This window comes from Crotalus tigris, unplaced genomic scaffold, assembly GCF_016545835.1.
Source record: "Crotalus tigris isolate CLP2741 ecotype Arizona unplaced genomic scaffold, ASM1654583v1 scf7180000023616.527904, whole genome shotgun sequence".
Taxonomy (NCBI): domain Eukaryota; kingdom Metazoa; phylum Chordata; class Lepidosauria; order Squamata; family Viperidae; genus Crotalus; species Crotalus tigris.
The window spans coordinates 229,758-256,273 of record NW_024100080.1 but is presented as its reverse complement, the minus strand read 5'-3'; the positions used below and the strand labels follow the sequence as shown (position 1 = coordinate 256,273).

At 39.2% G+C, this 26,516-nt stretch overlaps 1 protein-coding gene across 1 annotated transcript; it reads right to left on the bottom strand.

Annotated features, from left to right (window-relative positions):
- Positions 1–320: 320 nt before the first annotated feature.
- On the bottom strand, positions 321–9,127 carry LOC120297283 (vomeronasal type-2 receptor 26-like; the record flags this gene model as incomplete). Its single annotated transcript, XM_039319727.1, has 2 exons — positions 321–404; positions 8,615–9,127. Coding segments are annotated over 2 exons (597 nt in total), but the record flags the coding sequence as incomplete, so codon positions are not given.
- Positions 9,128–26,516: the final 17,389 nt, after the last annotated feature.

The window sequence follows — 26,516 nt, the reverse complement described above, 5'->3', positions numbered from 1 at the left end:
CTTTATCTAAATAAAATTGCTACCCATCAAAGTCTAAAACATTTGTGGAGAGAGGGGGGGGGAGGGGGAGGGAGAGGGAGGGAGAGAGAGGGAGGGAGGGAGAGAGGGAGGGAGGGAGGGAGAGATAGAGAGAGGAGGGAGAGAGAGAGGGAGGGAGAGAGGGAGGGAGGGAGGGAGAGAGGGGGAGGGAGAGGAGGGAGGGGGAGAGAGAGAGGGAGGGAGAGGGAGGGAGGTGGTGCCTGCTCTTCAACCATATATTATGCTATAATTTCACACAGTCTCATTCTTCTCTTTCGGTTTATTTATTTATTGCTTTGCGATTACTTTGCCACCGATGTCTTCCAGCTAATGTAGTTGCTTCGGCAGAAATAGTATAAAATCAGATTGAAGCTATTCACTAAGATCTCGGAAAGGAGCAGAAAAAAAATTCTTAAGGTTATTTTTTCTCAATTGAAATAGCATTGGATACAACTTAGAATAAGAATGACTTAATATCAGCACAGCCTGGATCTTGATAAAGGAAATGAAGATGTAGCAATAGGAAATCCGCAAGAGAGAGAGAGAGGATCCTTTCCTGGCCCAATCTTTTTGTTAAACAGACAGACCAACAGATGTTATGAAATTGATTTTAGATACCATCTAAACAAATAGACTACACAATAAAACCACATTATCAGAGGGTGAGTCACATAGGACCTGATGCAGGCAAACAAACACAGCCAACATGTGAGGGATACTATTGTGGACACTATTACACCTATGCTAATAAAAGGGTGTGATCTAACAATGTACACAGGTGAAAACATAATTTGCACAACCAGTATCCATACAAGCCTGAAACTATTCAATTCCTCCCCCCTCTCAACTTTCATTCACACACTTTCTACTTCTCTTTTATTACAATGTCTAAATTTATAAGGGGATGTAAATATTTAACTTGTGGCATAAATCATCCTATAAAATGTTAAAATCTCAACTATGAATCAGACCTCACTGAAAATAATTATTAAAATACAAATAGTAATTACCAGAGTACGTATAGGGCCAATAGTTAACATATATCCATTCTTTATTAGCCTTTTCTTTTCTTTTTTCTTTTTTTCTTTTTTCTTTTTTTTTAATTATTAAAAAAGTTTTTATTTTCCATTTATTCATACAAAATACAATTAACCATTGGTACCGCCTGCCCATTCCCCCCAGGCTGCGTCCACCCTCTCTAAACCTTCCCTACTTCCCTCCTCTTTCTCTCCTCCCCTCCTACTCTCTTCCCCTCCCCTTCTCCTCTAACCATCCTACTTCCTCCCTACTCCTTCCTCCCCTCTCATCCCTCTCACACACATGAACGCAGCATAGGGGAAATGCCCAAGCATTTGCCATGACTATGTTATCATTACCCACCCACTCACCCACCCACCCACCCAGCCACCCACCCTCAACTCTCCCCCCCTCGCTTCCCAGAGCAGAGTACAGGGTTATTAATAAGAAGGTTAACAATAATAAAAAAAGCAAAAAAAAGAAAGAAAAAAGAAAAAAAGAAAAAAAACATCATACTTAACCTTTAACTCCCCTTAAATTAAGACATATAAACAAATCTCTACAACAGTTACTATAAAATTTACTCATAAAATAAATGAAACTTTATAGTCCCATATTTTTTCTGAATATAATCTATCCATCTTCTCCATACAATAATATATCTTTCTTGTGTATGATCCTTCAAATAAGCAGAAATTTTTGCCATTTCTGCAAAGTTAGAAACTTTAAATATCCATTCTTCTAAAGTAGGCAACGAGTCCTTCTTCCTATATGAGCCTAGTAATAACCTTGCTGTACTTAATAAATTCAACATTAAAGTAGTTTCTTTGTCATTTAAATCCACAAAGATACCCAATAGGAATAATTGAGGGGTGAACTTTATCTTCCTTTTAAAAATCTTTTGAATGTTCCACCAAATCATAATCCAAAAAGCCTTTACCTTTTTACAATTCCACCAAACATGAAAATATGTCGCATCCATATTACCACATCTCCAACATTTGGGTTGTAAATTTGGATACATACAAGATAATTTTTTAGGATCTAAATGCCATCTGTAAAACATTTTATAAAAATTTTCCCTCAAATTTTGAGCTTGTGTAAATTTAACATTTCTAATCCAAATTGTCTCCCATAAGTCCAATGGGATCGGATCCTGGATATTCTGAGCCCATTTAATCATACAGTCTTTAACCAATTCTGTTTCAGAGTCTAATTCTATTAAAGCATTGTAAATTCTTTTTATATGGGCCTGACTCTGATCTTTAATCTGAATAACCAGATTTCTATCTTCTAGTGTTATTCCTTCTTTCTTATCTACAGTCCACCTGTCCACTATTTGTAAATATTGAAACCATGACTGTAGAATATTTTCTTGCCTTAATACATCTAGAGATTTTAAATGACAATCCGAACCTGACCAAATTAATAATTCTTTATACGAAATTTTTTTAACAATTTTTATTATTTTATTTTCATTACAATCATAAGAAAAAAAATTCAGATACATAAGAAGTTAAAATAGAACACAAATTCCAACATTGCTCACCCATTTCCCCCCAGACTGCATCCTCCTCTCATCTCTTCACTTCCCCCTTCCTTCTACCTCCTCCTCTCCTCCCCTCCCTCTCTCCTCCATCTTTCTACTTACTTATCCCTCTCCTCTTCTTCTCAATCGGATGCAGTCTGAGGGAAAATGCCCGAGCAATCCTCTATCACCAAAATCTGAACTATTGAAAATACTACCCATACTCTCCCCTCCCCCCTCCCCCCACCCCCTCCCCCCCCCGACTTCCCAGAGCTCAATACAGGGTTACAAAAAAAAGAAGAAAAAAAAGAAGAAAAAAAGAAAAGAAAACTAAACATAGTCAACATAAATTTACTACTTATACAATAAACGGAGTCCTAATAACCCTTAACTCTCTGCAAACTTGAATTCATAATTTATATGAAATTTTATCAAAGTTCATCCCCTTAGAAATCCCCTCAATTGCATGTCTAGGAATCTCCCAGATAGGTATTTTATAGTTTAACCTATAATAATACTTTTTCCAAACTCGAAGTAAGGCACTCCTCAAAATATGTAATTTGAAAGCCCGGTCCACTTTCTTATTAAAAATATGCATGCCAACCATACATTAAATCCCACCCTTCAAGAACAAGAATATCCTTATTTGTCAAATTAAGCCAATCACTTATCCAAGTTAAGGCTGCTGCATCATAGTATAATTTCAAGTTAGATGCTTTAAGTCCTCCTCTTTCTCGGGCATCTTGCAAAATCTTAAACTTAACCCTTGGTTTTTTCCCAGCCCAAATGAATTTATTGATACCCTTCTGCCATTCCTCCAAATTTACATCTTTTTTTAAAATAGGTATCATCTGAAACAAGAAAAGAAACTTTGGTAGAACATTCATTTTTACAGCTGAAATTCTCCCCAACAGTGACAATTGCAATTTTTTCCAGTCATTTAAATCCTTTTGCACTTTTGCCCATAGTAATTCATAATTATTTTTATACAATTTTCCATTTGAGGCAGTTAAATATACTCCCAGATATTTAACCTTTTTCACCATCTGAAAACCTGTAGCTTTAACCAAACTTTCCTTGTCATTGGCTAACATATTCTTAGATAATATCTTAGTCTTATGGTTATTGACTTTAAAACCAGAAACTTTTGCATACTGTGTTATAAGTTCTAATAAACAATCAACCACTCTAATCGGTTGTTCCAAAATCAAAACCAAATCATCCGAAAAAGCCCATAATTTATACTCATTTTTTCTTATCTTTATGCCCTTGATTACCGTTGATTCTTGAATCTGGATCAACAAAATCTCCAATGTTAAAACAAATAATAATGGAGATAATGGACATCCTTGTCTTGTCCCTTTTTCAATATTAAAAGTCTCAGTCAATCCCCCATTAACAACAATTTGAGCCGATTGTTGCTGATATATAGCTTTAAGCGCATATAAAAACTTATCCCCAAAATTCATTTTCTCTACCAGTGAGAATAAAAATTGCCAATCTAATTGATCAAAAGCTTTCTCAGCATCCAAAAATATAAAAGCCACAGGAATCTGATTGTTCTTATCCAAATACTCAATTAAATTAATAATTTGTCTTACATTATATTTCATATATCGCCCTGTTATAAATCCTGATTGATCACTATGAATCAAGTCCTTCATAACCTGCATTAGTCTGTTTGCCAAAATTTTAGAGAAAATCTTATAATCTACATTTAACAAAGAGATTGGCCTGTAATTCTTAGGCTCTGTAAGATCTTGATCCTCCTTTGGGATCAATGACATAAACAATCCTTTCCAAGAAGGGGGGACTTGAGCTCCCAACAAAATACTATTAAACAACTCCTTTAATGGTTCCATCATTTCTTCAGATAAAATTTTATAATACATTGACGTCAATCCATCTGTTCCTGGAGACTTTCCCAACTTTAACTGCTTAATGGCTAAACCAATTTCCTCCACAGTAATTGAGCAATTCATCACATTTTGTTGTTCCTCAGAAAGTTTAGGAAAGTGTACTGATTGTAAGTATTTATCTATATCCATTCCCTTTATATTATCACTTGAATATAATTTTGTATAAAAATCTAAAAAACTCTTTTTAATCAAATTATACTGAAAAACCTCAGTACCTTTATATTTTACTTTCTCTATAATCCTAGCCTTCTGTTTCTTTCATAATTGATAAGCCAACCACCTCCCAGGCTTATTCACATTACAAAAAGTATTATGTCTCATATAATGTAGATTAGTAGCCACCTGATCTGCCATCAACATATTAAATTGTTCCCTAAGCATATTTATACAAACCTTTAACTTATTATCAGTTGGATTAAGAACAAGAGCTTCTTCTTTTAATTTAATCTCTTCTTCTATTTCTCTACATCTTTGTAACATTTTACCCCTAGAAACTTTATTCAAATGAATCAAAATTCCCCTCATGTATGCCTTACTGGCATCCCAGACCATGGGCATCAAAGTACCCTTATTCATGTTTAAAGCAAAAAACTCCTTCAAATACTCTTTACATTTTTGTACAAACTCTTCCCGAGTAAACAAATTCTCATTCAGTCTCCAGGATCTTCTATTCCCATCTTCCAAATGTAGCTCCATCCACACCGGACTATGGTCAGACAACGTCCTAGGAAAAATTTTAACCTTCTTAACCCTAGAAAGAAAATCATTAGTAATAAAAAAAATCAATCCTTGAAAATGACTGGTGTCTCTCCGAGTAAAAAGTAAAGTCTCTATCACTTATATTCCTTTCTCACCAAATGCCAATAAGTTCCAACTCTTCTTTCATATCAAAAAAGTTTTAGGTAATTTAGTTTAAGTAAAAGTTTTAGAAGAACTCTTTTTATCTCTCATTCAATCCAAAAATCCATTCCAATCTTTCATCAAAATTACAGATTTATAATCCAGCTGAGATATTTTCCCATGCAAAAGCTTGTAAAATTGCTTCTGTTGTTGATTAGGGGCATATAGTCCAACAATAAGAACTTTCTTGCCTTGTAATAATAACTCCACAAAAACATATCTTCCTTCTGAATCAGCCTCTATTAATTTAGCCGATAAGTTTTTCTTCACATAAATTACAACACCCCTTTTTTCCCTGGAGCTGGAGCCATGAAATGTGATCCCAAACAAAAATTTATCAAATATTTTGAGTCCTTTAAAGTTATATGAGTCTCTTGCAAACATATTAAATCATTATTATGTTGTTTCAAATGGTGGAAAACTTTTCTCCTTTTCTGTGGTGAGTTTAGGCCGTTAACATTCCACGTCAGGAACTTTGCCATCTCCACCGGCCTGAAGCCTCTGAAGCATAGCCTGAAGATCAATTGTCGAAGATCTTTTAGGTCTTGCCCCTCCCACAGGCTCTGTAATAACAGTTCCTTCTATTTTATCACCACTCTTCTGCTGCTGCTCTTTTTCTTTACGTTTATGGGCAGCTCGTGTCATCCTTTGTTCTTTTATCTCAAAATTCTGTGCAGCCAACGCCGCTTGTTCCATGACCATCAGTGAAGAGGTTCCTGTCATTGCAGGCTCTTCTTCAATTTTACTTATTTATGAGGATGAGGATGGTCCTGCCTTTAAAATAGAATAATAAAAATCTCTTGCCTTTGAAACTGTAGTTAATCTATAACGTGTTCCATCATAATTCCCTGCTATTCCATTTGGGATCTCCCATCTGAACTGAATTTGGCGACGTTTTAACTCATCAGACAAAAAGGTGAAATCTTTTCTGCTTCTTAAAATTTTTGGAGGTATTTCTTTTAAAATTATCACATCTTGGGCTGCAGTTTGAAACCTCTGTTTATAAAAAGCCTGTATAATTTCATTACGAATAGATCTTCTGGAAAAATAAATGACCACATCTCTAGGTAAATTTCTCTGTCTAGCAACCCGGGAATTGACTGTAAAAATTTTTTCTATCTCATTCCCAACTTCCTCTGGTTTCCATCCAAGATTGAAAGCAATATCTTTAACAATAAGCATCTTTAAATCTTCCTGTAAATTTTCTTTCAATCCCCTGATGCGCAGTGCAAACTCCATTTCTCTGTATTGTGAGATAGTTAGTTCATCCTGTGTGGATTCTATCTTGTTCTCCACTTCCTCCACTCTAGATTCCAGTTTTGCTGCATTTTCAGTGACTTCATCCATTTTATCATCAATCCTTTCAATATGCAAAGCAAGTCCTTGAAACACAAATAATATATCCTCCCTAACCTCCTTTTTTTCTGCAAAAATTCTTCCATAACAACCCTCTCTGCAATCATAAAATCTTTTACCTCCTCTTTAATATCCAAAGCAGTCGTTTTTAAAGCTTCTTGTAAGTCTTTAAGAGAAAATGCAGGAGGAGGAGAGGGAGGGGGTGTTTTTGGTTTAGACTGAGAAACAGACTGAGTCATTGGAGAGGAAATAGAAGCTTTAGGAACTGGAACCAAACGTTTTGAAGCCATTCTTTTAAATTCAAAGTTTTTTAAATAGTAAAAAAGAAAAAGGAGCAAGATTCTTGCCTCTATATTTAAAACATAAACTGTATCCAACTTTTAACTTTGTTGCAAAATCAAACAAGAAAGACAATCGCCATTTTGCCTTTCACTTTCACTTTCTTCTTGAAAAGGGAAAGTAAACAATAAAAAAGGAGAAGATACCTGCAAGAGTTAAAGTCCCAATTAATCCTAAATCCACTTTCTCCTGGTCTGCTCTGTCTGCATTTATATACTCACAAAGCCACCGAAAAAAGCAGATGTGGAAGTGGTGTCTTGCTTCATCCCAGAACTTCGGGACAAAGACGTCCTGGAGCGCAGAGTAGGCTCAGGCTCCGAGGGAGCTCTACCCTCCGATCCCCAAAGTTATAGGGATCCAGGGGAGCTCTTCCTCTACCTGAGTGGCTCTTCTTTTCCCTTTCTCCCAGGGAAGAGATTCAAGCCATGGGACAGCTGATTGTAAGAGTCCCACCGGCTTTTATGCAATCTGGGAACGGGCGGCTTCTAAAAAAGCCGCCATCGTCACAGCTTGATCAACTGGAAGTTCCCGACCCATGGCCTTCTTGTACCTGCCTCAGCTTGGTTGAGCTACTGACTCCCCAAACCAGACCAGGATAAATTTTATCTTCAATCCTCTTCAGTCCAATTGTCTTAAATACAGATATGCCAAACCTGTCACAAAGTTACAGGCTATAAATACATGTCTGCTACTGGAAATTCCTCACCAGAATTCAGAGTCTGTTCAGCACCTCAGCCCAGAGAAGCTGGAGCTGGAGGCTGTGAAAGAGGAAGCCATGAAGAAGATGGAATTGATCTGGAGTTGAAATGAAGGAAGATTGCTGAGAAAGAGCACTCAGGAGAAAGAGAAGGATCACCAAAACTGGTGAGAGAATTGTAACATCATTCCTCTTCACTTACTCTCTTCTCCCCAGTAGAACCCATAACTTGGGGGAATGGAAATACCAATTCATAAAGAACCATGAAAGAGATGAGATTCAGACCTCACTAATTATCTTTGAAGATATCTGCCAAGCTTACAGCACTATAAAGCCCAGGAAATGAATCATATAGCTCTTGTCTTGAAGAGTTGCTTAAGCCAAATATTGATTGACACGTGTGCTGAGGAAAACCAATAGTTTAAAAAACATAATATTTATTCATCGATTTGTTTGTTTTATTATTTATCTATTAATGTATTTGGTGATTATCTTGATTTTTCATTTAACTAACAAACATCACATATTTATTTCCTTCAGTTTTAATAAGCATAAGTTGCAAAGCATATCCAAAGGAAGAACATATAACCAATAATAATGGATAATTAGACATTATCAGTCTAGAAAACAATTTCACAATCATTCCCCTGTGTTTGCCATTAGATGTTCCTTGGTGTTTAGATCTGGTCTCAGGATGATAATGTAGCACTTGGGGAAGAAGATGCAGCTCAATAGTCCAGCACTGGAGGCCAAGATGGAGAAGACCTGCACGGCCATCATGTATTTTCCTTTAGTGCTCATGTAGGTAGGCAGGAAGGAGACCCAGACACTGCAGAAGACCAGCATGCTGAAGGTGATCAGCTTGGCTTCATTGAAAGCTCCAGGCAGGTTCCTGGCCAGGAAAGCCACAGTGAAGCAAATTGCAGCAAGGAAGCCCATGTAGCCAAGGACAACATAAAACATGGTGACAGAGCCTTCGTTGCATTGAAGGATGATCTCTCCAGGCTGGGAGTGCAGATCAGAGTCAGGAAATGGGGGAGAAACTCCCAACCATATGGCACAGATGAGAATTTGGACAGCAGAACAAGAAAGGATAATGAAATTGGCCAAGCTCCTCCCCAACCATCTTTTCACTTTATTGCCTGGTTTTGAAGCTAGGAATGCCAGCACTACTGTGATTGTTTTGGCCAACACAGATGACACGGCTACTGAGAAGACAATGCTGAACGCTGTTTGTCGGAGAAGGCAGGTGGCTTTCCTTGGTCGGCCAATGAAAAACAAGGAAGATAAGAAGCAAAGCAGGAGGGAGACCAGGAGGATGAAGGAGAGGTCCCAGTTGTTGGCTTTGACAATAGGAGTTTCAAAGTATTTAATAAATATGACTAAAACAAAGCCTGTGTTTAGGAACAAGAGTAGAGCAAAGGAGATGAGTATGATGCTGAGATGTTCTTCATAGGACAGAAAGGTTATTCTTTTGCGGATACACTGGATTCGGTTCTCGGTTGGATATTGATCATCTGGGCACTTGGTGCATTTTGTGGTATCTGAGAAAAGAAAGTAATATTTCTTTTATAGTCTTTCAAATTTCAAGAAAATCTTCGGATAAGATGTGAAACAGAGAGACAGAAAAGTCTCAGTAAATGGAATATACTTACACTACAACAGCAAAAAAATCCCCAATATATACAACTATAAAAAGAACAACAACAATATAAATTCAAAATAAAATCTGTCTGGTGCTGCATCCTCCCTTCTCTGAGGTAATCAACCAGATTCTTATCCTGCACTGACCTTATTTTATCTCAAATAGTTGGGAGAAGTAGCACGTGTTCAGAGGTTTAAGAGATTAGGGACCTATTCAATTTCAAGGGGGAGTGGATCCAATAAGGCAGGAACTGCATCAGAAAAGGAAGGCTTCTGATGATCCATAAAGTGGGAATCCTTTAAGGGAACAGACTGTTTGCATGCCAATTATTATATGCTCTGGTGGGACAAGCAGATATTCTCAAGGAGGGGAAGCCCTGCAGATACCCTGGTTTTGTCTAATGGAGGGTTTGAAAGTTGAATTTAATTGCACCTGGAAAGAAACTGGGATTCTGTGCAGCCTGCACAGTAGGGGTGTCCTATGGAAGAACACATGAAACTCAACACTGTGCATGCCTTTGCATTCTGGACTATTTGTAAATTGCAGATGAATCCTGAATCCTCTGTTTGGTTTTCCTTGTTCCTTTAACCCAACATCTCTCCCTCTATTGTTCTTCCCAATTAGATATTGCAGCTTATAAGGATATATCATCTTACTAATGATTAACTAATTAAATGAATGATTGACTGATGTATCTATCAGCCTGTAATGTAAAGTTGGTCTACTCTAGGTAAACAAAACCCATTGATCTAAAATCATTCCTCAAGTTACAAAGAATACAGATATTTCTAAGAAAGATAAATATGGATGGAAACATCCAAATTGGGAAATGAAAGAGATTTCCCATGCAATCCACAGCATCCTTCTTCTTACCTCATCCTTCAAGATATTTTTCTTATACTTCCCATTATGGAAGAAATTGGACTCCATGAAAATTAAAAATTTTAACATGCATATTGATCAAGGTTTCCCTGTGGCGTCACCCACCTTCCTGAGTGGAGATGGTCCCCTCTGGACAAGGAATGCAATCGTAGCAGCAAAATGGCTCTCCTTCTTGAGCCTGCTTGACAAATCCAGGATGGCATTTTTCCACACATTTAGACTGAGGCAAAGACTAAAAAGAAAAAGAAGAAATGCCAAAGAAAATATGTTAGGACTCACCATCCATGTAAGATGGAGGTAGACATGAACATCAGCCAAGTCGTCTCTCGGCTTCACGTAGGCAAATATGAAATCTCTGACCACTTAAACATGGTTGCAGGAGAGACAATTGCAGGCAGATGCTTCATTCAGTCCCTCCCTTTTTCTTCTGACATTGTTGTTGTTGTTAATTGCGAAGTCGTATCCGACCCATCGCGACCCCCATGGACAACGTTCCTCCAGGTCTTCCTGTCCTCTACCATCTTCTGGAGTCCATTTAAGTTCACACCTACTGCTTCAGTGACTCCATCCAGCCATCTCATTCTCTGTCATCCCCTTCTTCTATTGCCCTCAATCTTTCCCAGCATTAGGCCCTTCTCCAGTGAGTCCTTCCTTCTCATTAGGTGGCCAAAGTATTTGAGTTTCAACTTCAGGATCTGGCCAATTACAAAAAAGTACCTTTCTACTTAACAAAGTCTGGAGGGATGAAATTGAGAAAAGATTTAAACATTAAGTGACAACCAGTAGGTTCCTTCTCATAGTGGAATTAACATGCATTCCTCCAGTCTTCATACATGCTTGATTTTAAAGTAAGATATCCAAACATACTAATTTTGGAGTGAAGTTTATCATAAAAGATTCATTTTTTATTCCATTAGATTTATTGAAATAGAATAAAACCGTGATTCTGACCAGCAGAATCTGGAAAGATTTCTTCCTGAGTGCATAAAACTTTGCAAAGCTGCTTCCCTTTGAACATGGTCCAAAATTATCTCCCAGTTAAGATAAAAAGGGAAATTCTTTACAAATAAGGGCTGTCAACCCTAAAGATGAACTTTATTTGTATATATATTTATTCAATTTATATGGCAACCATGCTGGTGAACTAAAACTAAAACTGGCTGACTAGTTTCTAAAACTATAGTGAGGTGAGATGGAGGTGAGGTCATGAGAACGTGTCCCTGAAAAAGGGTGAGTCAGGCATTTTTTTGGTGCACCACAAGGGTCATGAGTGTGAGTCTTATGTGGGAAATGGATACTCAACACAGGTATCCAACACAAGGTCCTTTCTGTTGAGAAAATACAATTAGGTGACAGAATCTGACAGGGAAATACACACTCATATTTATTATTAGTTTGATTTGTAGCCTCTCAGTGTGTCCTAAGGCAGCTAACAATCAAGATAAACAGTTCCATTCAAGGGATTTTCAGAGAGAGACGGCTATAAGTGTGTTCTCAGCTGATTAAAAACATCCCAGACTATGGGCCTGCAATTTTGGGAGACCCCTGACTCCAATCAAGGCAAAATGAAACTTATTTAACAATTGGACCAACAGAACTGCCATTCACCCTTGATTCCACTTCATTGGATTCAGTCCAAATTGGAACTCAGGGACTGGTCAAAAGAATTGCCTTCACCTTTGATATTTGAAGACAAAAAACTAATGAACCTGAAGCTATTAATACCAAAACTGCCAAAGGGACACTAAATGGCAATGATTTGTGTCCTAAATAATAATCACCCCATATTTCATTTTGGATCAACTTACAACAAGGTTCAGCATGACAGCATCAGAAGGGAAACCTTGGTCAATAGAACTGAGGGATGCTTATCTGCCTAGGAAAGTTATAAAGGTTTTACTCCACACATTGAATTCTCAGTGAAGGTTACCCACTTTTTTGTCTGGGTTTAGCCCACTTGAAACGGCTTTGGAAAAAAGAGAAAAGACATCAATATTTTCCCCACCTTGTTGAGCAACTTTAACTGTGACAAAGCTTCTTGATTGATTGTAAGTCTCTGTCTTTCAAAACTCCCCAATCGCTTGTCGATGGGATCCTTCCTGGGGAGAACTAACCTACTAATGATCTTCAGATCTGCTGCTAGGTCTCCATTCTGATCCAAATATACTTTCAGCAGGGAAAGATTGTACAATTCTCTCTTCTCTAGAAATGGATGAAACTAGAATGAAAACACCAAGGAAATTAAAAGCAGAAATCTTGGTTTCTTATCTCTTTTTACATTTGAATCTTTCTTCTATGGTTGTTTAACTTGCAAATATTGTGAGTTGGGAGAAATAGTTTAACCATTATCTTCAAAACTGAAATACAAAGATTCAGCAATATTTCTAAATCATGTAGTATACCCATGGCTTTTTTTTCTCATAGAACGCCCAGAACGCAGTTCCGGCACCTTTTTTGGATGGAACCTTGTAGGGTAGGCAAGGCGGGTTGTATGACATGTTTGAGTTCTGGCACCTTTTTTTTTTTTTTTAGAAAAAAAGCACTGAGTATACCAATAAAATGTAGCAATGGTCAAGAATCAAGTAAACAAAATACACAAATAACTAGAGTATTCATAAACTCCTTGCAAACAATAGGGCGATTACTAGAAAGCAAGGATTTGTTAAGAAGGAAGTTGCAAGGCTAATGTTCATTCAGGTAGAGGAGATAGGAAAAATGACCAGATGAAGTAATTCTACTTTATTGTAAAGCTATATTAACAAAATCTTGCAATGTGAAAGTATAAATCTTTCACTATCTCTTTTGACAATCATGTATCACCAATTTCTTCTTTTCTTTAGACAGGCCAAACCCAACTTCCGCAGCTGTTCTTCATACATTTTGGTCTCCAAGCCTTTGATAATCTTAGTTGCTCTTCTCTGAATTTTTTCAAGACTCTCAACATCTTTTTTGTGATATGGTGACCAAAATTGGCTGCAGTATTCGAGGGCTTTATAAAGTGATACTAGTACTTTGCATGATCTTGAATCTATGCCTCTGTTTATACAACCCAGAATTGTATCAGCTTTCTTGGTTGCTGCTGCACACTGCTGGCTCATAGTTAAGTGATCGTCCACCAAGGTCCCTCTCACAGTTGCTGTCCCCAAGTCAGGTCTCGCCCAATCTGTATTTGCTCCTTTGGTTTTTCCTGCCTAAACGTAAGACTTTGCTTTTCTCCACATTGAAACTCATTTTGTTGGATAGGGCCCATTGTCAAGTTTTGTCAAGATCTTTTTGGATCCTGAGTTTGTCTTCTGGGATGTTGGCTACTCCTGACAGTTTGGTGTCATCTGAGAATTTGATGAGTTCCCCTTCAATTCCCTCGTCTAAATTGTTTATAAAGATATTAAAGAGTACTGGGCCTAAGACAGAACCTTGTGATACCCCACTGCTTACTTCTCTCCATGTGGATGTAATGCCATTTAGGACTACTCGTTGAGTACAGTTTGTCAGCCAGTTACAGATCCATTTGTTGGTGATGTTGTCTATTCCACCTTTTTCTAGCTCACCAAGGAGTAGTTGTGGTCTATTTTGTCAAATGCCTTACTGAAATCTAGGTATACTATGTCCACTGTGTTTCGCTGGTCTACTAGTTTAGTCACTTTATCAAAGAATGAGATCAGATTGGTCTGGCATAATCTGTTTTTAACAAACCATGCTGGCTGTTAGTTATCACTTTGTTTGCTTTTAGTTGTTCGCAGATCTATTTTTTGATTATCTTTTCTAGGATCTTCCCAGGTATTGATGTTAAACTGATTGATCTGTAGTTTCCTGGGTCCATTTTTTCCCCTTTCTTGAAGACAGGGACCACATCAGCCCTTTTCCAATCATCGGGTATTTCTCTGGTGCGCCAGGATTTGTGAAATATGTGGTGCAATGGTTCTGAGATAATATCTACCATCTCTTTCAGAATTCTGGGATGTAATCTGTCGGGTCCTGGTGATTTGTATTTGTCAAGATTAGATAGGTGCTCTCTTACCATTTTCTTGCTTATTTTGATTTTTGTTTCTAGTATGTCTTTTGTAGTGTTTTTTTGTGTGTGTGTGTGTTTGTATTGGACTATGGTTTCTTTTTGTGTGAAGACTGATGCAAAATATGAGTTAAGCAGCTCAGTTTTCTCCCTGTTGCCTGTAATTTCCTTGCAGTCTTCTCTCTTTAGTGGGACTACAGTTTACTTAACTTTTTTCTTGTTGTTAATGTGTTGGAAGAAACTTTTTTTATTGCCCTTGATTTCCATTGCCAGTCTTTGTTCATTCTGAGCCTTTGCATTCCTGACTTCTTCTTTGCATGTTCTGGCTGTCTGCTGATAATCGTCTTTGGTTATGTGCCCCTCTTTCCATTTTTTTCTATTAGTCCATTTTGTCTTTTAGTTTGTTAGTGAGATCTTTGTGCAGCCATGCTGGTTTCTTCCTGGATTCCTTGTTTTTCTTTCTCAATGGTATTGTGCTGATATGGGCTTTTGTGATCGTGTTTTTCAGGGTTTCCCATGCTTTTTGGGTTGTTTTCCCTTTTAGGATTTTCATCCATGGGATCTTTCCTAGGTTCTCTTTGAACTTGTCAAAGTTGGCTCTTTTGAAGTTTAGGACATTGGTTGGATTGTTTTCTACTGCTGGTGTTTGCATTATATTAAATTCCAGTATGACATGGTCACTTTCACCCAAAGTTCCAGCAATTTCAATTCCCTCTGTCGCTTCTTCTCTATTTGTACAGATTAAGTCCAGTATAGCTTTGCATCTAGTTCCCTCCTCCACCTTTTGGGTGACAGTTGTCAGCTAGGTTGGTTAGGAATCTGTTTGATCTCCCGCTCACTGCAGAGTTTGTCTTCCAATTGATATCTGGATAGTTGAAGTCTCCCATTGATACTGTGGTATGCTTTCTGCATATATTTGTTGACTGGTTGGCAAAGAGTTCATCTGTTTCTTCTAGTTGGTTGGGTGGCCTGTAATATACACCTATGGCAATTTCACCTTTTTTCTCTTTTATATTGACCCATATACATTCTGAAGAGATTTTGTCTTGGATCGTGTGCATTTCTGCAGGTATGTAGTGTTCTCTTACATATATTGCAACTTCCCCTCTTCTTTTTGTAGACAGTTTCTTTTGAACAATTTGTATCCATCCATCTGTCCATTCCACATGTGGATTTCATGCCACCAGGTTTCTGTTATGCCAACTATGTCATATCCTCCCTCATGTACTATTGCTTTTAGTTCGCCCTGTTTGTTCCTCAAGCTTTGAGCAATTGTGTATAAGCATTTAAGGCTTTTATGTCTGTCCATGGGAGTGTTTCCTGCATCTCCTGAATATTGAGTTTTTCTTTTTTCTCATCTCTGCCCACATTGTTTGATTTGTTTTCTTGTGATTTATGATTGGTTTGGTTCGAGATTCGAAAGATTGGTCACCCTTCCCCTTCAATTTTAGTTTAAAGCCCTCCTAATGAGTTGGGCCAGTCTTTTTCTGAGTACGTTTTTCTGTGTTTTTGTGAGGTGCAGCTCATACCTTGCCAAGAGTCCCTTGTATAGAAAATACAGTCCGTGATCCAGGAAACCAAAGTTTTCTTGGTGACACCAACCCTTTAGCCAGTGGTTTAGTTCTAAAATTCTTTTTTGCTCAATGGGTGTTGTCCTTTTGTTGGGAGCACTGACAAGAACACTACTTGTGCTCCTAGCTTCTTGACTTGGTTGCCTCATTCTTTGTAGTCTTTCACTATTGCACTCGGATTGTTTGTAGTGTCATTTGTTCCAATGTGGTGGAGGAGGAGGGGTAGTAATATATGGGCCTAATTATTTTGGCTAGTTTCTCAGCCACATCTTTGGTTTTTGCTCCAGGGAGATAGCATACCTCCCTGGATTGTATGTTTGGTCTGCAAATGGATGATTCTGTTCCTATGATGATAGAATCTTCTATTACCAACACTCTCCTTTCTTTTTTGGGGGGGGCTGAAGTTTGGGGTGCTTTTCTGTTTGTTTCAGGTGTGGTTGTTGATGTGGCTTTTTAAGGAATATTTGAGGTGACTTTTTAAGGATTATTTTAAGTTGTTTCTTTGCTAGGTGTCTGCATGTCTTTTCTGAGGGAGGGGTTGTGTGTTGTGTTTCCTTCTAAGGGGAAAAAATAGAGTGCTCAGTTTTAATGGGGTTGTTTCTGGTTGGGTAGGATTGGGCAGAAGAGGTTTGTTTGTTGCATGTTGTTTCTTTCTTTGAGTGTTGTGTTTCCTTTTGTGTGTGACATACCTCCATTTGTCTTCCTCCAAGGGTTTAGCGGTAGGGTCAAATTCTCTGAGAGTTATTCGTTCATTGTTTGGTGTGATTTGGGTGGCACTTTCTTTTGTGCATTTGGGTTTGGCTAGTGTTGTGTCCTGGGCCTGATGAGACAGCTCAGCAGGCCCAGAAATGTTGCAAAAGGTCCCGGGCAACCCAAAAGCTGCAAGTGACCAGACTGGTTGGCGCCGGCCTTGTGTGCATGCACAAGGCACGAATAAAGGAGATGTATGATAGGTTGTTTGGAAGACTATAAAAGGCCTGCAAGTCTGTTGGGTTAATGAGTGGTAACGTGGATCAAATAAAGAAGAACTTGGTTACAATGTGAGTGTGTATCGCTTCAATGCCGCAAACCCCAAGATGTAAAAGCTAGAGTTGCTTCTAAGTTCCTAAACTTTTCCTGTAGTAGTTCACATAATTTGCATCTGATGCATGTGTAGTTTGGGTGTTCTTTGGGCATCAGTGCATACATGGAACATGTATTGCATATCACAATAGTTTCAGTCACCTGCTACATGAATTTGTTGTTTGGTAGTCGCTCTTTTTGGTTAGTGGTTGTGCTTTGCTGTTAGCTTTGTTTCTAGCTTCTCTGTTCTGTCCTTTTTTCTCCCTATTTGTGCTACCTTATTATTTATTTAACCTTCTTACTATCGTGTTAGTTTTATTTATCCTTATTCTCCCCTCTATTTTTTTTTAAGTTTTTGACCTCCAAATCCTTTTTGTTCTTTACTGGGGGTCTTCCCTCCCTTCCTATTGGGACCTCAATCTTAATTGTTGCCTTCATTTATGTTGCTCAGTCCTCTGGCCTCCTGTTGTTTTATCCCTTCTGTCTTTGGAGCTAGTCTCTGCTCTGGTCAGGCCTCTGTTCAGCTTTCCAGTCACCTCAGCTGCTCTGCCTGCTCTGCTCTTCTCAGCTGGCCACTCAGCTTGAGAAATCAGAGAGGTCTCTGGCTCTTGAAGTCTCTCTGTTGTGAAGCTTAAGATCTTAAACCACCAAGCCCAGAGAACACAAAAGACCCTGAAAAGGAATTTAGTTTGATGGATCCTTGTTGGGACCCCATACCTTCCACGGCTGCAGCCTTGGAGCCCCCAACCTCTCTTCTCCCTTCTTCCTTCTCCTCTGGGGTTTGGATGCAGCACTTAAGGCGTGGGCCAGAATCTTAATGACACTGTAAGTAATGAAAGGATTTGCGATCTGCATCCTATTCTTTTTCTCTTGGATCTCCACTGGTGCTTTCTGGGTGCATCTTCTCTGGCCTTTGACAGAAAAGGTGTGTTTTGAAACAGAACAGTGAAAATACTCAGCTTGAAATTCAGGTTCCACAAAGAGATCTCTTTTAAAGGCATTATCATTTTTCCAACTCTCTTTCCACTGACAGGGAAAACTCCAAATACTATGGACGTGCTTGAGACACCAATCTTTTTTAATTGAAAATACTGCAGCCACGGTCATGATCCAGACTTTCCCTTCAATGGGTCCTGGCAAACCTTCAAGTGCTGAATGGATGGGAAGAATACTGTCCAAAAGGGAATCAAATTCTATGAAGTTAACAAAGACGTTGACTTGTCTCCACTTAGAGAGGGCATCCCTGAGGAATGGGGTATGTCCAGTCATTGAGAATTGTTGTGAAATAGCAACACAAATTCTATTCTTGACAAGCATAGGATTAAAATTTCTCATGAAATTCTCTCCCTTCTCTGTGTCTGTTGCAAAGAGACCAATCAGGGTCCATCCAAAATGGAGGAGAACTTGGACAATTCCTGGGTACTGGAGCCCTTCTTTGGGGAGCATTGGATGGAAAAAAGGGAATTGACTTTTATCACTCAGAGCCTCTGAAGCAATTCTCATACTGACCTGAAAAAACAATGAAGAATTCTGTGTTATATTTGGGGTTCTACCTAGTCCCAATTTTTAGCTTTTAATGAATACAACTTTTTTCTCGTGCACATATTAGAACATTTCCTGTTGATTAGTCATTAGGCCATATCAACATACACCATATAAAACAAAGAATATTAACAAGGCTGCATTTAAAAACAGAATTTAGAAAAATAAATACAATATAATAAGCGTAAAGAATGAAAATGGTATTTCTTTATAACCCCAGAATTCACCCCAATCAGAGCATAATTTCCTTCTGAAAAGAGCTTTATTATTGATCTCCCTCATTCTTAAGTAATTGTCATTCAAAATAATAGATGTATTACATCCGGTTGGTTTTTCTCGAGTTGCAAAAAAGACAGGGAGATGACAGTTCCTAATATAAAATCAAGAATGTTTTAAATGAAATTTAAAATTTAGAAAAATAAGTACTATAGTAGTAGTAGTAGTAGTAGTAGTAGTAGTAGTAGTTTCCATACCATTTATTTTATTAAAAATAATTATATGCCCCAATTTTATAAATTATATATATTCCTAATTCTATTCTGAGGGCAGCAGCTGAAGTCCTTTTATCCACCCTCAAGATACTTCTCAGATGATGTGATCGGATTTGTTCTAGTAGTAATATAAATTATAAATATAAATTAAATCCCAAAGTTCAGCTCAATATAAGTGCATAATGGTAAGCTTGGTATTTTGTATTTAATAATTCAGTCTAAGGAAGCCGCATACCTATGATTTTTTTTTAAAAAAAATTAACAGTGCATTCACTTGTGCCTTCTAAGTGAGCTCCTTTGATGTTGAGGGAGCCCAGATCCAGTCAGAGAGAAAAGTTCCCTCAGGTAAGGAAAGGTGTGAACTTGCTCTGTTGCCTCCTCATCAATTAGCCCTATAGGGCAATGCTCTCCTTTCCCAAAGATCATCACTTTTGACTTTGACTCATCCATAATCAGACAATTATTATGAGAATAGGAGCCAAGTCCCTTTAACAGCACATGCAACCCAAATGTCATATTGGCATCACCTTTTTCTTCAGTTTTGGTACATATGAATCCTACTTCTCATGGCTCCATTGAGCCCCAAACACACTCTCAAACAAATGAAGAAAAATGGGATGGAAGGGACCATGGAGGTTTTCTAGTCCAACCGTCTGCCCATTGCAAGAGATCCAGACAAAATGAATGTCCAGCCTCTTTTTGAAAATCTCCATTAATGGAGCACCCACAACTTCATGAGGCAAGCCGTTCCACTGATTAATTGTTCTCACTGTCAGGGCTTGTAGAAAGGGCTTTGAGCAGGGTCAACATCCTGAGCTCCATTTGAAGGGCAGTCAATTTCTTCCATTATATTTCTTTGTTTACTGTGTCAAATGCTATAAAGGCAGCAAACCATTATTTCCTCTGACTGATATTTTTATAGTTAGATGGTTCAAGACAAAAGAATTGTCAAGAATGGATCACATCTGCCTAAAGACGGCTGGTTCTTCTACAAGGAATACACTTTTCATCCACCTACTATCAATTCTTTTCAAATAGAAGTTTGCATATATTTTAGTCACAATATCTGTTAGAGAAACGGGCCTGGAATTGCTAGGTTCCTTTTTATTCCCTTTCTTATATATAGGAATTACAATTACCACCTTTGACCCAAATGGGTGTGGCCGATATTATTTATAAGTGTAAATGTATCTGTGAATGGAGGGTCCCGCCAGTCAGGATATTCGTTGACCTGTTCAACTGCTAGAAAATCCTCTCCAGAGGCCATATTGCTCATCAGACCTTTTATAATGAATTTGATCGTGAGAATTTTAGGGCAAAAATAGTTGATACGTTGCCTAACATATTTGTAGATTTTTAATAAAATGGTTGGTTAATGTTAGTGGCCCCTAAATGTTCATAATACATATATGTTTTATCATCAGTAGGAAAGGTAATCACATTAGACTCTGTTTAAAAATCTGAGATTTGGTCATGATTGAGGATATCATTATTTTGGCTAAGACCATGTAAAAAAATGTGAGTTTTCCATGAGTACTGCACATCCTGTTGTACAGAAGATCCTTTGACTGAACACAGAGCTTCTCCTCGCCTTCACACGTGTGCAGCAGAAACCTCTAAGCAATTGGGATGATGTCAAGAGGAGACAGGTCTCTTTTGATCCTTTCTTCCTCCCTACTATATATCCCAATCCTTATTTATAACACTTACAAATGCCATGGTGAAAACATTATTTGCAGCAGAACCAGTTCTTAAATATCCTTATCCTGATGCTAGTGATGTTGCGGTGAGCACAGTCCTCCCACAAAAACACCTTAGGGGGGATCTGCAACCCTACACTTCAGAGAGGAGATGGGTTGTTTGGGAGAAAGAGGCTTTTGTTGTGAGATGGACATTATTAACTTGGCACAATTTCTTGGAAGCAAGTAAAATGCCTTTCTAAGTATAGACTGATCATTATTATTATTCAAAATATTATAGAATTATCTAGAGAAGACATGGTTGGATCTATCACTTAAATACCAACACCCCACTCACTTTACAGAAAGGGAAGGACAAACACAAACCTGTGGGACTTTGTAGGTGCCTGCTAATGTTGACATCTGGATGGAGATGTCTCTGATAGCTCCATCAACAAGAGCCAAAAGCTTGTCTTTCCTTCCACAGCTGTAGTTGGGAACATTGGCTTCTCCAGTAGAGAGCATGTCCAGCAAGGCATCTGAAGTGCCAATGGTGTTATCATAGTTGTCATGGATGTTGTAACCAAGTGTGAGATTGTGCAGCAGCTGGGGATTCTCCTTCACATGTTCAATATTGAAAATCATGCGTAGTAACTGTATATACTTTAAACTAGTGGAAAACCATGATCATGTTAATATTAGCATCATCAACAGCAACAACAACAACATTTTTTTCCATTTTATCATTTTTTTCTCTACAACTAGCTGAAACATAAGCCAATATTGATCCAAAACTAGAGGCAAAGGATAGTCACTCATCACCTTTTAATATTGTTAGTGTTGAGGATGGGGATAGTCCTCAAAAAGGTTTAACAAATCAGAAACAATTATTTTTAGCAGTACTAATATTCATAGGCCAGGATAGTTTAGTCATTAAAGAAGAATCACCATTAAAGGAAAGAGACTTTTGATAAGTGACCCAGAGAAGCTGTTCTAAAAACAAGTAATCTTCTATTCCTTGAAAAATCAGACATTGCATATCAATCGGTTATAAAAATATGGAAATTGTTGGGCAGAGGAAATTAGTACCATTTCAATCATTACTTTCAACCAAAGTAATTATTCTAGTCATGAATTTAGGATTGAACACAGAGAGGAAAATAATGTGGACTTCTTTCAGGTTTCATTTGCCTCATGTTCTACTCTCAGAAAATAAGGCAAAAGGGAGAAGCTGTGTTAATCTAAAGGATTCAAAAAAATTGTCAGATCCTGCAATATAAGAATAAGTAAAACAACAAGAAAAAGAAGAAGAGTGTTAGAACTGCAAATGGAGGGAATGAAACTCCAACCTGACTTACAGCCGAAACTGACTAGAAGGAGCCATGTTGAAAGGTAATGTTGCAGGTGTTATTCCTGATGGAGAGATGACTATACCAATGAGAAGATCTCCTGGCCTATAATAGCTCCATGGCTTTTCTTCATCCTGGTGGTCCAAATTCAGTGGGCACTTCATTCTCAGCTTCCCAGAGAGTAGCTGGGACACCAGCAACATCAGAAGCAGAAGCAGAAGCAGAAGCTCCATAATTCATGTGGCGGTATCAATTTCCTTCCTTTTTTAAAAAATAGAATTGGAATCCAAAGTACTCTGACAGGGTGGAATATCCAGTGGCTTTCCTGATTCAAACAGAGAAACCAAGATTCACCTGAAAGAGAGAGAAAACATATTCAAGAGCACAGCTCCTGTCTATCCTGTAATGTGAGCCACAAAAAGCATAACCTGTGATATTTATCCTTTTCTGATGCAAGATCCCTTCCATGTTGCTCCAGTATGATGTTTACATCAAAGGCAGTCACTGGAGACATAGGAGAAGAGGTCTCAGAGACAGGGATGGTGATGATTGCAGTGAGAAGGAGCTTCTGCTCTTGGGACCCTGAACTTCTTCCATGTTAGGAGGGGTAGCTGGAGAAAAGCCCGTTAGAGAAAAGTCACAGATAGACCCCTTGGGGCAGTGTTCTCTAGTGGTCTTAGTCCTTCCTGTTAGGACATGTCCAGAAAGTCATGCTGGTTGGAGATAGTTCAACAGCCAGGAAAGTGACTTCTGCTGTCCTTCAGAGGCTGCTAGGGAAGGTCACCCAGAGTTATGGACTTTGGTGCCATAACTTTAGCTTGGTGACACTTAACTCTAGTGCTGTCTGTGCTTTAATTCCATGGAAGGACTCAGTATCCTTGAGCCCAGCCTAATGCTTAGAGTTTGGGATTTTCTTTTCAATGAGATCTCCATGTATCACTCCTAATTTGGAGCTGATTTTATAATTCCTTGTAACTGAAGTGAAATTTCATTTGCCACCTGTTCTAGAAAGATCTTTTTTTGCATGAGAGCTGGCTAAGAGGCAGGAAAGGGACAGACTGGATAGCATCATTGGCATAGAGAGAAAAAATTGTAGAGTGGGTAGAAGTTTTAGTATCTTTGACACTTTCTGTGTTTTCTTTCCATATTGATAAATTGAGAGCCATTAAATTTTGATGTTTCTTGGTTTAAATAAAACAATTGTGCTGTTAGGTCTGCAGTTGTGATGGTGGCAATGCCCAGTGTACTAGATGATGTGACCTGATTTCTTTCCACAACCATCCAGGTATTGGTTTAGGGCAGAGGTGTCAGACTCTCATTGTCACGTATCATGTATCATGACTTTTTTTCAATTGCCAGCAATGGGGTGCACACGGTTTTGCCATTATGCATCTGCTACACGGGCCGGCAGTTTGACACCCCTGGTTTAGTGGGACCTTGTGGCAGTTCCTCTGATTATGTTCATGCACTTGGTGTGGTATGACTCCTGTGACATTCCCATCTCTGAGGCTTTGTTTGTCCTCCACAGAAGACCTCCAAGTGCTTATAGTTCTGAGTCCCTGTGTTCTGGTTTATCTGGTCAATCGTTGATAGATTATGTTTCTTATCTGGAGGGGGGACGTTAATATGAACAGCTTGGCCTAGAAGTGGGAATGGGGGGGTTGAGTGGGAGGCAGAGCTGATGGGATGGGCAGGTCCACCCTTACAATGTGGACCATAGGATGACCAATATCCCAGGTCCATCATTTGAAAGTTGTCTCACTGTTCAGTTCTCAGCTTCCACTCTCACTGCCTGGCTACCAGATCTTCAGTGACTTCCATTCTGGCTGTTGCTTTTGAATGCCAGCCTGATGTGTAAGAAGGCTTCTCTCACCCATGATGTTGGCTGCCCTGTCTCACTGAAGTCTAGTTGCACCCCAAGAGGGGAGGAAACCTCAGTTGGAAATGCAGCCACCTACTTTGTGGGTTTCCCTCATGTGAGAGCCAGGGAAATGGAGGAAAGGTGGCTGGGGTCATCCATGGATTGTTACAGGCTTTCCAGAGGCTGCACCTAGAGCTGTCTTTTCACCTAAGGTTGGGTGTTTGCAAAAAATGTTTCCCCAGCCTGCTGAAGTATGTTGTGTGAATGTGGTCCTTACAAGAAGTGTCTCCAGCTTATTTCTGTTATCAATTAATGTTCAGCTAGTCCCTGCTAAATTAATATTCATAATTCACTGACTCATTGGTTGAGCCTCCAAAAATAAACCATGATTAAAAGTTGCAAATGAGAATTTAGCCATTGGTAAGGTGACAAGTTAAATTAGTTGTATGGCTATGACCAGAGGCAGTCTGGTGTAGTGGTCAAGGAATCAGGCTAGTAACAGGAGACCATGAGTTCTAGACCTGCCCTGGGTAAACTTGGCCCAGCCAATCTCTCAGAGCCCTGGGAAAGAGGCAATGGCAAACCACTTCTGGAAAACTGGGTCACCTATGGTCTTTCTGATAACTTTCAAACACAGTCGGCTGAGGTTGTGGGCCTTCCTGGTCTGGCTACAGTCTTGCAAAACCAGCCGAGTGGACTCCTATTTGCTAAACACAGGCAGATTTTTTTTTAAAAAAAACTAGTTCCTCAGTGTAGAAGCGGCAGGAAAACTCCAATCCTGATCATGACAGTGAGTTTCAAGTCCTCATGAAGGCTGTGGACAGGCCAATGAAGTTGGAGTCCTGGAAGGACTTTTGAGGGAAGACCCCTCCTCACATATGGGGGGCTGTTGAGCATCACTAACATCACAGTCACCATTATCAACATTGAGCAAAAGTTTTCTTTGCTTCCTTCCTTCCTTCTTTCCATTCTTTGACTCTCTAGAGTCAAAATAAGTAACTTACAGATTTTGAACCTACCTAGAACTAAGGAGAAATTTCCTGACAAAACAATCAGTGGAAGGACTTGCCTCCAGAAATTGTGTGTGCTTCAACACTGGAGGTTTTTAAGGAGGGATTGGACAACCATTTGTCTGAAATGGTAAATGGTGAAGTTTCCTCCTTCAGCAGGGGGTTAGACTAGAAGACCTCCAAGGTCCCTTTCAACTCTGCTCTTCTATTTCAGGCATGCAGTATATTTAGCAAAGTGTTAATGGGGATAGAGATTTGAGGGCAGAGGTGGGGAGTTTAATTTTAGCACATAATTCGGGGGACGGGGCAGTGCAAAATGAAAAGGTTTGTCTCTTCCAGCTTTTTTTGTGTTCTTTATTGAAGAAATGTGGGGTTTGGGGGGAGTAAGGGGGGGTCAAAGCCAGGAAAAGGTTTGAGGAAGCTCATCTGAAGCTGCCCCATCGTCATGCAGGGTCTGGTTTCCCAAGCCCAGCAAGAGCCAGGAGAGCTTTGCAGTCTCCCAACAGCCTGAGGATCAGGGTGGGAAGCTCCAAAAGCAGCCGCCATTTCTACAAGGACTCGTCGGAGTATTCAAAATGGAGGCCACTTCCGGCAGGCCTGAGGATCAGGCCCAAGCACTGCAGGGTCCCCTTGGGGCAGGATCGAAGGGGAAGAGGCTTCCAGCCAGAGGGGAAGATGTTACCCAGCCACATCTGGAAGGCTGCAGGACCCCCAACTCTTCTCTATGTTAAAGAGGGGCTTGGTGGGGGCACAAGGGAGTCAAGGAGGGGCTGAAGAAAGAGCTCACATTTGGGGAAAGGAGATGGAAAAGGGGGGTCTTTTTGGGGGGGTGACCCCAGCAGGCAGCAACATGGCTGCATTGGCCTTCAGCTCTTATTTCCCCCAGGGTGGTCCACTTTGGTGTGAAGGAAGACAGACAGCCCTGATCCTGAGTGGGGAGGGAAGTCCCAAGTCTGAAATCTCCCAGTGGGGCTTTTTGCCTAAAGCCAAGTTCTCCCCCAGGAAAGATTTCCATTTTGGGCCTCCCGGGTCAGAGAGAGAAGCAGAGAACTGCAGCTGGTTCCATCTGTCTCTGCCCAAAGTCTTCCTGGAGGATTCGGCCAAAGAGCAGAGCGGAAACTCTGAGAATAATAATAATAATAATTCTCCCTCTCACCAGAGATCCCTAGATAATTCAACTTGTTCTGGGACTCAGAGTTTGTTGGGCCTTCTCTGGAGAGGAATGGAAGGGGAATAATCCCCAGAGGATTCAAAATGATAGGGCAGAGCTGGAATTAAATCTTTCAGCAAGAATTGAGAGGTTGGGGAGCTCCATGCTTGAAATTGGCCCCAGAGGGAATACACGGCACCTGTGGCTGAAGAAAAAGAAATCTGATATTTGTGGGCACAGCGGTTAAAGAGAAAACCCCGGGGACGACTTAATGCCTGAACATGTCACAGAACTGGAATAGCTTCCTACTGAGTTAAAAACAAAGTTTACTTTATTTTGAAAGTTAATGCTGAATATAAAAAGACTGATGCAATAGTGTGACCAGGATAAAATAAATAAATAAAAATCTGCTAGTTAAAAACTAGTCATCAGGACATGACATAATTAAAAAGAAATCACACCCATGTACAGAGAATGAGAGAGAGAGAAAT